The 15,335-nt window shown below is 38.3% G+C and overlaps 1 protein-coding gene across 1 annotated transcript in view; it reads right to left on the bottom strand.

Moving 5' to 3' along the window:
- Positions 1-15,335, bottom strand: part of myo3b (myosin IIIB) — a 116,666-nt gene that overhangs the window by 66,266 nt on the left and 35,065 nt on the right. Inside the window, exons 11-13 of the mRNA XM_036139273.1 lie at positions 1,649-1,733; positions 1,444-1,560; positions 67-171 (exon numbers count right to left, since the gene is read on the bottom strand). Coding sequence (XP_035995166.1) covers positions 67-171; positions 1,444-1,560; positions 1,649-1,733 — 307 coding nt within the window. The remainder of the gene's footprint in view (positions 1-66; positions 172-1,443; positions 1,561-1,648; positions 1,734-15,335) is intronic.

The following is a 15,335-nucleotide window of genomic DNA, read 5'->3' as shown; positions in this document are numbered from 1 at the left end:
TTTTATTTTATTTGAAAAGATTAATTTAAAACTTTTATGTAAATTTGCAATATTCCTGAAGAGGACCTGGTCTTTGCAGAATGTCACCATTCCCTGGTAGGCTGCATCTGCTGTGGCAAAGATGTGTGGAGGGTTGCCAGCTCTCTTCACGCCATGGTACAGCTTAGAAAACTAAAGAAGAAAAACAAATGTTTTTTGTTGTTTTTTTTAAAGCAGAAGATTTTCTAAATACACTTTTTTAGACCTCTGTAATTCAGGGTAGTTTAAATTTGTCCAGCACAGCAATGTAAAAACCTTTAAGCTGGTCAGATTGTTATATGTTTAACCCCAATTTACCCTCTTATCAATTCAAACCCTCAATTCATTCTGATTTCCTTATATATATATATATATATATATATATATATATATATATATATATATATATATATATATATATATATATATATATATATATATATATATATAAACAATTTTCTGTTACCCTCTGTTTTGTGGTTTACATCCCAGCTTGGCACAACATTGTGAGAGATCAACTCAAATAAACAAACCAAACCAATGATAAACCGATAAAATAATCAGTGATCTCCTCCTGCTGAAAGATGATATTTACCAGAGTTTAATAACCAAATAGTCTTGAAGTGGGTTAAGATTATATGAAACTGCATCAAATTGTCATTTCTCAAATTGGGTTCAACATGTCCCTTACATAATTTTTTAAGAACGCTCAATGATCCTGTTTTTTTTTTTTTTTTTTTGTGACCACAGCTCACTTCAATTTTGTTATATACAATGACAGTTTAAGGGGTAAGAAAAGAACAAAAAAAAGGGTAAATGGGAGGCATTTCTGTAAAAATGTGAGACTGTTTCTGTTTTCTGACGACAAACACAGCTAAAATATGTGAAAACATCCTTCTGTTTTGGTAATTCAGCCATGTAATATTGTTTGTAAGTGAAAAGACAGTAGCAGAGAATAACCTGGATTCAATGTTACAAATGCTAGACGATGTCAGCATCAGTATGCTGTTTGGTAAATGTCTTGACCAACATGTATACTTTTAAACTTTTTTTCAGTCTAAACATAATAAATTAACCATCTTTTGTTCAAGTTGATCCCGTGACACTCAGGTCAAAATGTTTCAGTGGGGAACTATGAACATAAAGCAATTTATTCTAACTCATCTGAATTGCATTAAGAACCGTTTTTTGTTTATGTGTGTGAACTGGCACAACACTGTTATAAACACACAGCAGGTAAAAGCATTACGCAGGAGACGCGCCTCCTTTTTGCACTGAAAAAACTCGGGTATGAAACACTCAAAACGCGAAATGTTACAAAACGCTGACAAGGTGAAATGATCAGCACTCAGTTTTGTCTTTGCTTTTCTGTTTGTATCAAACTTTTAGCTCTGAGAACACGTGTGTGGATGTTTTTCCACCAACCTGAGGAGAATAGATGCTGAGATTCTGAAAAGGATTGAGAGCGATGAGGATGTCCCCGACGTAAGTGTACACCTGCAGCTCATCGTACCTCCTCTGGAGATGGCTGATTATTATCTCCTTTAAAAAGAAAAGGAACAGACAAGCAGTGTTAAAAATTTATTTGAGTTGATTAATGCAAGTCTGGACCAACACGTAAAAATTTTACCTCATCCAGAAACTCCAGGTTTACCAGGTCGTCATCGGGGCATCTTTCTATTATTAGCGTTTTACGAGTATTGATCCTCCTGTGCCTGTAAAGGACATGATAATATCTTTGAAAGCTATAACAGCACACCAACGTGAGACCCAGCCACATCCAAGGGTTGAGTAGAGCACTATAACGCTCTCCCAGGGGACCCATCTCCCAGTACAAGCAGCTGTGATTGCACTTCATCTGTGTTTTGACCTATTACTCTCCAAATAGTCCCATGAGGGCAGAGGTCAACACCCAGCCGGCTGGCTCCATGAAAACCTCAGGGGACGCGGCAGAATGTGAGAAAGAGTGAAACGGAGGCGTTTCAGAGTCCTCCCTGTGGGCAGAATCTAAGAGCAATCAACCTTTTCCATTAAATTCAAAAGATAGAGGTGTTTTATGATGTCAACAGACCCCAGAAAAGAAACATGGACTCCAACGATGAATACATCATACTGATGAATCTGTGCAGCTGCAGCCTCACATGATTTATTCCCACACAGTATATCGTTTGTTGCTGTATAACAAGCCAATAAGCCAAACTGTTGCGCCAAGATGCTGCCTGATGAATTCATGCTTAAATGTCTTCTGGGTTTTTTTTCTGTCCCGATTTGACACACAGAGCTGCTGCTACGAATGCTGCCGGAGTTACGCTGCTATTTAAACAAGTTACAAGCTCTAAAAGGACCTGAAAAATCTTTCAATAAGTGGTCGTAACAATGTTTTTAGCTCTGTTTGAAAGTCTTGCTGTCTTTTAAGGTTCCAGGTTAAAAAAATAAATAAATCAAAATTCATAAATGTTTTTAGAAAAATCATTGTGAATATAAATGACGACATGGGGGCAACGAAAAGGCATACAACACGATTTTAATTGTGAATACAATCAAATGTATTCATTGAGATCTGTTTTATAACAGATGTGAAACCAGAAGTTGAGAAAAAGAAACACTGTTTTGAAGTAAAGGTGATGGGGAAAAAAACATTTTAAAATTAGAAATGTTCACAAAGGAGGCAAATTTGCACATACAGAGGAAGCAGAGTAAGAATAACGCTGTGTTGAATGAAAATGCTTAAGACGGACAGGAAAGGCCAGAAAACGTCCACCTGTGGTAGTGGGTGACGATGGAAGAAAAGTTGCTCTGATATTACATTTGAGAAAACTGAAAGTTTTTGTTTTCAGCATTAAATTAAATGATTTAATCTAAAATGAAAGGTTTAGAAATTATCATGAAGCTATTAAAGCAACTAAAATCTAGCAAGAAGTATAAAGACTACTACGATTTAATTGGAGTTCAAGATTATTGGTAGTGATGGGTGATATGGCTTGGAAATGCAATCTCTGATAATATTATACCAAATGTGATTAATCAATTTTTCCCTTCTTTTTGTTTCACAAAAAGAAATTAAATAAATTATTTGAAAAACTGGCTTTCATTTCATCTGGTGGTTTACCTGAAAAAATACAACACACAAACAATTCACATTTGACCTTTCAAGCACTGCTCTTCTATAGGTCCGCTTCAAAATAGCCCAATCGTCATCTTAGTCACAGAATATCTAAAATAGGATTTTTTAAATGACTGACTATTTTTACAATTGAAAAAGTTCTGGGTGGCTGCCTGTCAACAATGGATAAAGTCCTTCTTAAAACAAAAATCTATTATTTTGCAAATTTGAAAGTTTAGAAACACGATTACATTTACTGTAAGATAGATTTTTTAAACAGTTTTCAGACTGGTTTTTAATTTTGAAATAATATCACTTGGTTTTCTCTTAAAATGTGAGCTTCTTTGTAAATAGGGGAAAAAAAGACACACCAGTAACTATTAGTTATCATCATCATTCATCTTAATTTCCAAGTTGTAGCCAGTACCAGCTGGAGGAGGCATATCAAAGATTTCTATACCTTGCTAACAAGATTTATTTGTTTTATGTCTGGACTACACGCAGTGTCCAGAAAAGCCGACTATCAAGAGCTAAGAGGGTATGAATGCTGAAACAAAGGATTAGTTAAATTAAGCATTTGAGTGGAATTTAGACCATAAAACTTTTAATCCTGCATCTTCAATATTTATGAGGCAGTTGCTTTGGAGAAAGTTGACCATGACAAAAAAAATGCAATTTGAATAAGATACAAAATAAAAAAAATAAAAATAAAAAAAATCAGCAATGAGGCTTGAAAACTAGACAGAAAAAGGGAAATAAACTATACTGAGAGGGAAGAAACAGTTGGCCCTCGCTAATAAATGTCCTAATCAAAGTAACAGATCAACAAACGGGATAAGTATGATACAGGTTTGTCTTTTGTAAATACAGACAATTAAACAAAACATAAATAATTGGTCAAAGCAACTTCAAGGAAAAGACTATAATTGTAAGTGAAACAGTGACAGTAATACTGATTAGTTTTACTCTTTTAAACCATATTTGCAATTTAGATTGTATTCAGTTCCCTCGCTAATATAAACGCTATCATAAAATGGTTTCTGATGGGTTATTACACACAGCACATCATCCAGGGAAGACAGATCACCCGCTACTACCATCTAATGTAGAACAGATTACTGGATCAATGTTTGCTTCTGTGCGTTTTTGTCTCTCTTGTTGTGTCTCTGCTCTGTCTTCTGTAACCCCCAGTGGGCCGAGGCAGATGACCGTTCATACTGAGCCCGGTTCTGCCGGAGGTTTTCCTTCCCGTTAATGGGGAGTTTTTCTTCCCACTGTCGCTTCATGCTTGCTCAGTATGAGGGATTGCTGCAAAGCCATGGACAATGCAGACGACTCTCCCTGTGGCTCTACACTTCTCCAGGAGTGAATGCTGCTTGTTATGACTTTGATGCAATCAACTGGTTTCCTTATATAGGGCATTTTTGACCAATCTGTATAATATGATTGAATTTGACTTTGTAAAGTGCCTCGAGATGACATGTTTCATGAAATGCCGCTATATAAATAAAATTGAATTGAATTTCTTTATCCCTTCCTTTATCTTTGTCCTCACATGCAGAAACGATACACCTCTGGCTGCCTAGCGTCTAATGCAAAGAAAGATAACTATCAGCTGGATTTTTGCACTAATCTGAAGAATGGCCTGGTTGGTCAGTTTGACCAGCTGTGACCATCAGTATTGAAGCCGATGGTCCACTTATACTTGCAGGACGGCCAAAATTATAGGCTAAAAGAATTTGTTTGTGAGGAACTATACAGTGTAAATAGTGTCAGTGCAGCTGTACTCACACCAGCAAAGTCCTTTGTTCCATACCAAAAGCGGACTTTATTTTTTGTTTTTATCTGGTGCGGTTTGCCTTCGCATTGTACATTTTGCATGTGAAAGACACTTGTAACAGAGCCAGGCGTGTGACGATCATCACCATTAGACAGAAATGACAAAAGCGGGACAGAGCACAGATGGAGGAAAACTACCGCAGAAATCCAACATGTTGCACCTCTGTTTGTTTGAGCTGTTATTGCAGCTGCTAAATGATTAAGTGTCAAGAGCAGCTCATTCAACGCAGGTTTGGAGACATTTGTTTCTAATTTTGGAACGGCGTCGGAAAATGCGTTCAAGCTGAAGGAGTCCCGCAGCCTGCTGGCAGCAGCAGTGCTAATCAACAGATCGTGGATCAGGAATAATTTCAATACTACATTCGCTGCTACGGTGGCTTAAGTCAAAAGAAGCATATGTTTTCTGTAAGTGGGTGGATGTGAATGTGTCGTTTTGCATTCACATCCAGAAGCGAACCTCACGAGTGTCTGTTTGGCAGTGACCAAGACCAGCTCTAAGAGTAAGTTTCAGTCCAGTTGTTTGGCCCAGATCTGGGTTTCTTGAGTGTATTCACACCTGCGCAAACAGTCTGTACCAAGTGGGTAATGAACTCTGGTCCGTTTAAAGTGGATCAAACGTGACAGCAGGTGTGAATACACCCCTAGATACAACATTGTCCAAATTCTGACAATGAAAGCTTCAGGGAAAATAGATTTTTGTTAGTTTGTCTGATTTTCACATAATGTATATTAAAGTTAATTAAAACATCTCTGCTGCTGGAATGCTGTGTATGCAATGTTCGAGCTGCACAATGAAATTTGTCTGTGACTTCGTTGTTAATCACCTCTTGTGAAAATATTGAAAGCTGTCTTAATGCTGGGTGTCTTAATTCAGGATTTTTACTTATTATCTCAAGAAACTCTTTGCTCTTCTTCCCACTGCAGCCGACCAGCTGGACCTTTTAGGATTCAGCCAAATTAAAGCACGGAAAAACTGACTTCATGTCAGTGCATATGACCTTCCAGGATATTTTTATAGATGCCATCAGCAGCTGTATTTGTATTATTTAAATAAACCCAATTATGAAAACAAGAGTGTATGCAAACACTATTGCTGCCAAAGGGTTATACGATTTACTAGTCAGTAATGTTTTCTCATACGCCCAGGATGGTTTGGATAGCCTTTTCTAAGCAAAATCATTATTTTAAAATTACTTTTTTATCTATACTTAGGTTATCTTTGGCTGATGTTACATTTATTTTATGATCTGAAACATGTGAGGGAGACAAAAACAAAGCCAAAATAGAAGAAACCTTTTAAGGTTTAAAAAAAACTTTTTGAAAACATAGCAGTATGTTGTGAGTGGGAAATTTATACTCTTAAAGAAGACATAAAACTTACATTTTTTCAATCCTGAAAACAATAAATCATAAGACATCCAATTCAGTAGTTATATCTATATTCTATTACAATAAATAATCAATCATAGGAGGGAAAATATTCTAGCTTCAGGTTAGTCAATGGGTCCTCCGCTGCCTTTTTCTTAATTTTATACTCTGAATGCAGCAGAGAAGGGAATACACTTGGCATGTGTTCCCTAAAAAGTGATTCCCTGTCCTCGTGTCCCTTTGGAGGAGGACTTGAGACCTCTAGCGTCTGACTCTCTCCCGCTTTGAAGTAAATCACACTTTTCCACCTACGGCAGCTACTTTTAAGTTCCCTACGTCTTTCTTATTCTTATCTGCTTCATTGTTCGACGATCAGTGGCATGGGAGACTAAACCGGGCGAGCCCAGTTCTCGCCCTACAAGCTCCTAATCCCATTATGCACTTTCACTGTGGACAGGAATTCGGGATCAGGCTCAGGCACCAGCTCTGCATGCTCTCGGGAGTAAACATAGCTGGCAAGGCATCAGGACTCTCAGTCAAGGGCAGCTTCAGCAAACTCTTTTATGATGAAGATTAAGCATCACCAGAGTCAGTATTCCTCCAATAAAATGGTCACAGTTTTGAGCTGCCATTTACCGCCCTGTGGGTCTCTAAGCGAAGCTCCAAACTCAAGAAATCTCTTTTATTCGTACGTGGATCCTGTGTGACAGCAAACCAGTAACTACCTCATTATCATCCTCACTATTGTGGCAGAATCCTGTATTTTCTTTTAAAGTACATCCGAAGATTTATCCCTCCAATCAGGGGCTTAATTGGGTGGACAAGACAAATAGTTAAACATACATTTAACTGAATTGGTTTTATTAATTTCAAGATAGTCGTCACAATCACTCCTTCTGAATTAGTCACACTCCCTGAGCTTATCTTTAATCACAAACTGTAATTCTCATATTCTGTGTCTCGTCCCCATGTGCAGGAACATAACAAAATGAGAGGCTGCCCCCTACTGGTCAGACCTAGTACCAGCACGCAATTGATAACCTGCAGGACACACAACAGAGGCAGCACGATCTTTTGCCACAGTTTTGTCATTTCCTCTGCAAATAGGTTTTAAAAGCCTAACCTGGTTCTGGTCCTGCTGCCAACTTCTTGCTGCTCTCGGATAAGATCTGCTAACTGCTGGCTGAGGGCCACATCCTTGCCGTGGACCTGCTTGATGAAGGGGTGCTCCAGCAGGTGGGTCACAGATGGCCGGGCCTCAAAGTCCTTTATCAAACACCTTAAAACAGAAGAAGAAGGGGGGACATAGTCATCAGGAAACTGAAGAAACCTTTAGGAAGATATATTTTTAAATCCTTAGCAGGATCACCTGAACATTGTTGAAAGTAAAAAAAATAAAAATAAAATCAGAAACAGTTTCCCTCAGATCAGCAGCGTGTTTTATTTGCTGATAGTTTGGGTCAGCGTTGTGTGAGTACTACACGGCCACTTTCACAGAACCTGCTGTGGGCCACAGCTGTCTGTCCCATCTGTAGTGTGCAGATATGATTGTTCTGCAGGGGACCCAGGTGCTTTTTAGTATCTGCCTTTGTCCACACCTCATTCAGTTTGTTTCAGATACAAGTTTATGCTTTAACGGATGTTGTTGGAGAGGTTTTTTTTATGTGTGACGCAAAGCCACCAAAATCAGAACAGGTTCAGTGGCGTAAGTTTAAAACAAACTTCTCTGCCACACCTCTCTAAAACACGATCACCATTTTACTTTTGCAGTTGATGATGTACCATACATGTAACAGCATGGTGCCCATTGGTTTATACAGAAAACAGGTGTGGCTTCTACATTTTATGTGTCCTCAGACACTTCAGAACATCTACTGAGATCAGGGGATCGCTTTAAAAGTGAAATTATAAATTAAATCTCTCTGAATGAGACATTTATCCATGAAAATTAGCTGCAGTCAGTGGCGGTTCTTACACAACTGCAGCCCAGTACACGACAAATCACATGACTGCTGCCCCAACAAAGCCTGTTCTGTAGGGGGGAAAAAACTATTTATTACAAACTCATTAAATGTTGATCAGACACCAGTAGATCCTCACAGACTGACCGACGGATGGATATCGACAAGTGTTATGATGCTCAGATTCCTCGTTTTTCTCATTTAAAATTCACAAATCAGACATTGTTTGAAAAATCTTGTGCAGGACCTCTGTTAATCTAAGGGTGGTCTTAAAGCCAAACAAAGATTTTAAAATGTTCCTTTTTTGTGTCCTTACAAAGAGAACCAAGTTTCACAATTTTCAAAAGCGCCAGTTCTGCCAGTTCTGCCAAATGTCAGTAGTTAACTTGCTTCTTCGTTATTTGTTTTAAAGATTGCTCACATTTCAGCAAGGGAATTAACACAGCTGTCTTAAGCTACAAACCTGAAAACAATTGAAAATGAAAAAGGTTTAGAAATGATTATATTTACCCTGTACGTAAACACTCTTGGATTGGTGTTTGATTGTTCAGCTATCGGCTTATTACAGCTTCTGAAAGTGTATGTGTGAGCATAACAACACCAACAGGCGGAGGGGATGCGAGACAGAGCAGCCATCTAGCTCCTTTCACCTAATCACAGCAGAAATTCTGTTTCTTTTATCAGTTTGTTCAGCTCTGAAAGCTAATTCCATGAATTCATTAGTGTCAGCGCATTAAGCAGAGGTTGTTGCTATTAGCCAGGCTGTGCTGCCAGGATGCAAAGCGGAAGGCCACTTTGTCAACCAAGTCAGCTCTTTGGCTGCCCAAGTGGAGACACTGGTGATGGATTTATTATCCAGAGTCCCTCCTCCCGTCTCCCAAGTTCCCCCTGAACACACACACATGCGCCCGCACACACACGCACACACACATATGCAGGCCTACAAAGGTTGCAAAGGCTTCACAAACAGCCTGCGAAGCTTGATAACATTGTCCAGCCCCTGGGCTTTGTCTAAGGAGATTAATGTTGATACCATTTCACACAAATTACAAACCTGCAAATAAAAAGTATCCAATTAAACCCTCTGCAACCACGCTAAGAAAAAAAAAACACATATACACATATACACATATATATATATATATATATATATATATAAACTAAATATTTACCAGGTGCTGCATGAATGCATGAATGGGAAAGGTGACTGGACCACAATGGTCCAATCAATAACTGAAGTTACACAAGAAAGAAAGCCAACAGGCCCTCAGGGCAGATGGTCGGCTGTTTTCTTCAATTGCTCTTTGTTCCATACAAGCATAGATGTTAGGCAGAAACCACGCCTACACAAAGTCAACAAATTGAATTTTATTTTCTCATTACAGCTCAGGCGAACAGCGCTCTCTGAGTCACATATTAAGGTTGTATATTCCAGGCAACCGTTGTGAGCCAACCCTGACATTATTAGCTTTGCACAGCAGAGCAACGGGTAAGTAATCTGGGCCTCAGATTGAACAGATAACTCAGCTGAATTTGTTTGTTCCTCTATAGCAGATTTATGCTGATGAATGTCAACAAAGGAAAAGACAAGGGGACTGATATAATCTGGCGATAAAATACCAGAAACAGAACCTTCTGTGTTTGCTTATGTATTCCTGCCAGCTGCTCACTAAAGTTTGACGAATGGCATTTCATGTTTTACAGTTTTTGCACAAAACGGATATACAACCTGACATTTTCTGTTTTATCACAGTGTGTGCCCATCATAGAGTGTTTGCACTTTTTGTTATCTTGCATCTTTATTTCAGCAGTATGATTCATTGAAGCTCATCGTTAGTGACGATAATCAGAGTAAAATCTTATTAATTCATTTAGTATGCTGTATACCTATAGTTAAATTGTCTCAATTTGAATTTTCTTCCTTCGGTAACAGCTTCCACACCTAAGATTGCTGTTGTTGATGCGTCCTGTTAGCACATTTTTATGGTGCATTTCCTGACAGGGAAATAAAAAGTCAGTCAAATTGAAAATCTTCAGTTTTGCTGGTAACCAGCTGATTTCTCGCTGCCTTTTCAACTGAAACAAATAAAAGTGCTTTATGCTGAAGACATAGATGTTTAAGCGAGAAGCCAACTACGTATTAAAATGCTGACCACAACATGTTTTAAATGTATTTATTAACCTGTTTGTTAGTGATATTTTCATCAGTGTTCATGTAAAAATGATTTAAGTGAAGATTTACTTTTGTGTTGTGCATTCATATACCATATTTACTGTACATACCTGAGCTTCAGCAGTTTGCCCCTGAGGTGATTGCATATGTGTAATTTGTAAATTAGGTAAACCATTTTAAATAACATCACATACATTAAAAGGAGCTGGGTTAATCATATTTCATCACTGCCATCATGTGGCAGATGCTGGTTCCCTCCCCGTTTGTTCTCCTGCATCCTTAAAAAGATACTACAAACTGTTATTTCCCGACAAGAACCCCCGTTATGTTTTCGATGTTTAAATAGTGGAAATAATGAACAAAACTATTTTAAGCTTTCTTACATTGATTAGGTAAAATTTCTGCTAAGTATGAGCAGTTTGCTAATATTACACACATAAAGCTCAGTGCAAGTTTGACTGTGAAGCACAGTTATAGCAATCCTAATGCTTTCTTGGCTCATATTCTGTTGCATAATACACATTTATTTAGTATTATTTATTGAGCAACAGATTTTGTATCAGTTTGGCAAATAGTCCACATAATATTTCCAATGATGCTCAAAAGGAGTAGGCAGAAGCAAAAGGCTTATTTGCATATTCATTTTAAGCAGCTAATAAAGAGCAGGAATGACTTCCACACGTTTACCTATGGAAATAAGAGGTTTATCTATAACCAAATCATGAGGACTCACATAAGGGATTTTTAAAGCTGCTTCCTTTGTTAAACGGAAATAACAGTTTAAAGGGAAAATATATTTTAGAACCATAAAACCTAGAAATAAGAAATAAGAGAATATGAAAGATACACAAAATAAATATCATTGTCTTTCATTTGTTTTTCAAAGAACAAGGAGTGTAGCCTTGATATAAAAAGACCCTTTAATTGTAATTAGCTTGATGGATATTCAGTTACTGTTTGGTAACACAGGAAAAAGACTGAGTTAGCACTTTTGCCTTGAAGATCAATTGTAGAAGAAATATAGTTAAAGTACACAGGAGTAAACAGATGAAGTGGAAAGATTTTTTCCTGACCCGCTAAAAGCACCAAACATCTTTTTGCTCGAGGATAATGAAATAGTTGGGGGGGGACGCCTATGGCTCAATGCGCAGGCACATTATCAAGGAAAAGGGGTTTCTATCGGAAAATAAGCTAAGCCCAAATAAGCAACTTTATGTTCAAAAACAAGTAAAAAAAGACAACTTGTGACTCATGAAACGTGCAACTTTAGAGAAAAATAAGCCCAAAGTCGCTTATGATAAGCAGACTTGGCAACACTGCTTACCAAAGGTGGCCAGTGTCTGACTGAGATGCTTTTATATCCAATATGGGCTATAATGGCGAAAGCATGTACCGTTTCAACCAATAGGAAAGTTCAACTGCAATAGTCACTATTCAACCCTAAGAGGGCAGCACTACGACGATTTTAAGACAAACAGAACTAAAAAAGATCACATGAAAATGTAAAAAAAAAAATGCACAGTAACATTTAAGTGGCACACTTAGGCTCAGATTATACAACTTGTCTGCAAAAAAAGGTTGAACTTGTGGTGAGCTACACTTTTGAGTTTTTTTACATTACACTGCTTGGTACAAGCAGGCATGCCTGGCTGTGGTGACTGGGTACATAGTAGAGAGCTTTTAACGTCACTCCAGCAGGTGCCGGTTTGTCAGGTCTCTACTGCTCTCAGACATTGTTTCCTGACTACTCACTGGAGAAATCACAATATACTGTAAGTTTCCCCTCTCTGACCCTCTAATGTAAGTTTCTGTTACTACTTTTGTTTTGGTTGAACATTGTTTTATGCACTGATGGCCAAGCTGTAATGTCACGTTTCAGCAACTGTTGGCTACATTCTCAGTTTCTTCCTGCTTGCTTTTTTTCCTTTCTTTGTGGCTTCTTTACATATGTCTTAAATTTTTAACAAATTTCAGTAGTTAACTTGTCATTTGTTTTACATATTTCTCACGTTTCAACAGGGGAATTAATACAGCTGTCAAGCTTTAAACCTGACAACAATTGAAAATGAAAAAGGTTTAGAAATGACTATATATACCCTTTACGTAAATACTCTTGGGTTGGTGTTTGATTTTCTTTTCACATCTCATTTTGCCTAAACATTTTCTCACATGACTGTTAAACCACTAATGCCACCAGCAGCTAAGAGCGCACCAGCATCTTGACTCAAGATGCTACTTTATTATTTTACAGATGTAAAAACGTGCTCGGGGGTTGTCTATGTGTTTCAAAAAAAGGGAACCAAAACTTTGTGCTGCTTTAAGACCTGCAGACCAGGGGGAAACACATGTTTCAGGGTTCGAGTTAAATTCATGAAACTTACTGGCTGATGAAATAGCTGAAACTTCTGCACCACTGGTCAGGATTTCGAAGTGTAGGCGAGGGATTTCTGCAACAAAATTACAACAAATGCATGAAAAAGCGACACTTTATCAAAAGTCTTTAGATAACACAGTCTTTGCTGTAACCCGAGGAGACTTTTCAGCACGTTTCTAAGACCTGATCATGGCCGGCAAATGATGTGTGACCATCAGACCCCTGTGAGGGTTTCTGCTCTGAGGACAGCCTGGTCTGCATCCAGGTCTGTGGCAGCCACAGAAAACGTGACAAATGATAACCGTTTGTTTTAGGGTCTGGCTGCAAGCATCTGCCACTGAGAACTAAAAGTTATGGGAGATAGTTATACCTCTGTCAGCAGCATTTACAGAGGCCATCTGTAATGATGCTAACACATTTCAAGTACGCAGGATGACAGGAGGCAGGGCTGCACGAGGAGCCAAGGCTGGACAGAGCCTGGGTACAGTCGTCTTCACCGCGAGCTGTCAAATCCGACAGCTGGAGGCTGAGCCTTTTGTCACTGTCAGGTAAACAGTGAAACCTCTGCTCAATCATTTATCACTGACTTAATTAGCTTACAGCCCTCACATGAAACCCAGCAGTGTTAGGGGGAAAGACAGGTTTAAAAGTCTAAAATCATTGTTGCCTGTGCAGATTCTCAGTTATCAGGGTCATCGCAACAGCAAACAGGCTTAAATCGAATCGTTCAGTTCTTTCTGAAAACGTTTGGACACCTATCCAGGAGTAGCTACCAGAATTGACAAAGACTCCTGGATGGGTGTCGAAGCGTTTTCAGAAAGAACTAAAATCGTTGTTGTTTTTTTTTTTTAAACAAGAGGAAGGTGCGGTTTGAACAGCAACAGTACAAATTTAAATCTTTTTACGGATAGCAGAGAAGGATGTTAGAGTACAAAATCTGTCATTTTGCACAGTGCTCACTTAGCCAAGTGTTTCTTAAGAATCCAGGCAGGCAATCCTTTCCAAAGTGCAGATCAAAGCTGGGAACTGACTGTCTCAATGCAACCTCTAATATGAGCCCGGAGACACATTCTCGCCTTGATCCTCTACCATACTGCTTATACATTACAAAGTCAACATACCAGCGCACTGCTGATAACACTGTCAAGTGTGTTCTTTGTGCTTCACAAATTCACCCTGTTATTTTTTTTTTCTTTGAGTGTTTGTGCGCGAGCGTGGCTCATATTGTAAACACAAATGGCTTATTCAAATGTGGTCCAGGCGGCGCCTGCACGTCAGACGTTCCTCAGAGTGGATTGAGGCAAAAATCAGAGAGGTGTCGACAGCTTCTGACAGCTGGAACTAAACCAGGGAAAAAAATACAAAAATCAGGCTTTTGCAGTATTTGAATATTATTTTGGATATCCATATTTTCCAAAAAGTCATTTCAATGAAGTGGGACATAAGTCTGTGTTGTGTGGATGACTGAACAAACCTGAAAAGAAATGTATTTTTATAGAACCGTAAGTCTCACTGTTTAGAAACATTTGTTGTAAATATTTGTAATATTTTGGCCTGTCATCTCGGGTCTGGCTTCCTACAAATCTTCCTCAGGGATTTGAGGTCATCAGGTCTCTGCAAGCAGATACCCTTTTCCAGATTTCGCCCACGATGTGCCATCGTTTCATATAATACTTATTAGGAAGAAGAGTGTCAAATTCCCATAGTTTGACTGTGCCAAGACAGAGTAGGTTTTCCACCTTTTGGTTTTATTTTATTCTATTTTTCTCCATATTTGATTTTTGCCCGGGATGAAAGCTCAGTCTTGTTGATGTACTGTCTATGAGTACAAAAATATTATTATGAGAAAAGAGAACCACCTCCCCTGCTACGTCAGCCACTTACAAGCATTTGGCATGCTGAGGTGAGTGAATCTTGATTGGTGTAGTGTGCCTGCAATGCTTTGCATGAAATTAATTAACATTATTATGTGTTCACTCATACAACAGTTCAGCACGTTCTATGTAACCTTCATAGCTGTAACAGTCATAATTTTAACCAGTGGCTGATTAAAAGATGCATCATTTATCCTTAAGGTGCTTGAAAAAGGTATTTTGTGAATACATGTGCAAATACACCTATTTTCCCCATCCTGCACCCACTTGAATATTTCATCAACTTTCTGAACTGTATGGTTAAAGTGCATCAGCAGTGGTAGAAAAATGTGATTGTACAGAACGGATGTTCTGTGTTTTGGTCAATTCGATGAAGCCAGATGAACATGAAACAAAAAGAAAGCCTCAGACTGATGTATTGAAGAGTACCTGGAGGAGATTTCAGGTATTCTCTTACTTTAAATTATTCATTACAGTTTTTTAAGGCATTTTAGAGAAAACAAAATCCCTTTGATACAGACTTTGAAGTATGCAGACATTTTTACATGCATAGAAAGCTATGTCAGAGTGAAGGTTCAGAAAAAACAAAGTGTGCAATGAACTGTCCATGATTTACAGCAGTGAT

Source organism: Fundulus heteroclitus, chromosome 7, assembly GCF_011125445.2.
Source record: "Fundulus heteroclitus isolate FHET01 chromosome 7, MU-UCD_Fhet_4.1, whole genome shotgun sequence".
NCBI classification, from domain to species: domain Eukaryota; kingdom Metazoa; phylum Chordata; class Actinopteri; order Cyprinodontiformes; family Fundulidae; genus Fundulus; species Fundulus heteroclitus.
This window is presented reverse-complemented; position numbering and strand designations above follow the sequence as displayed.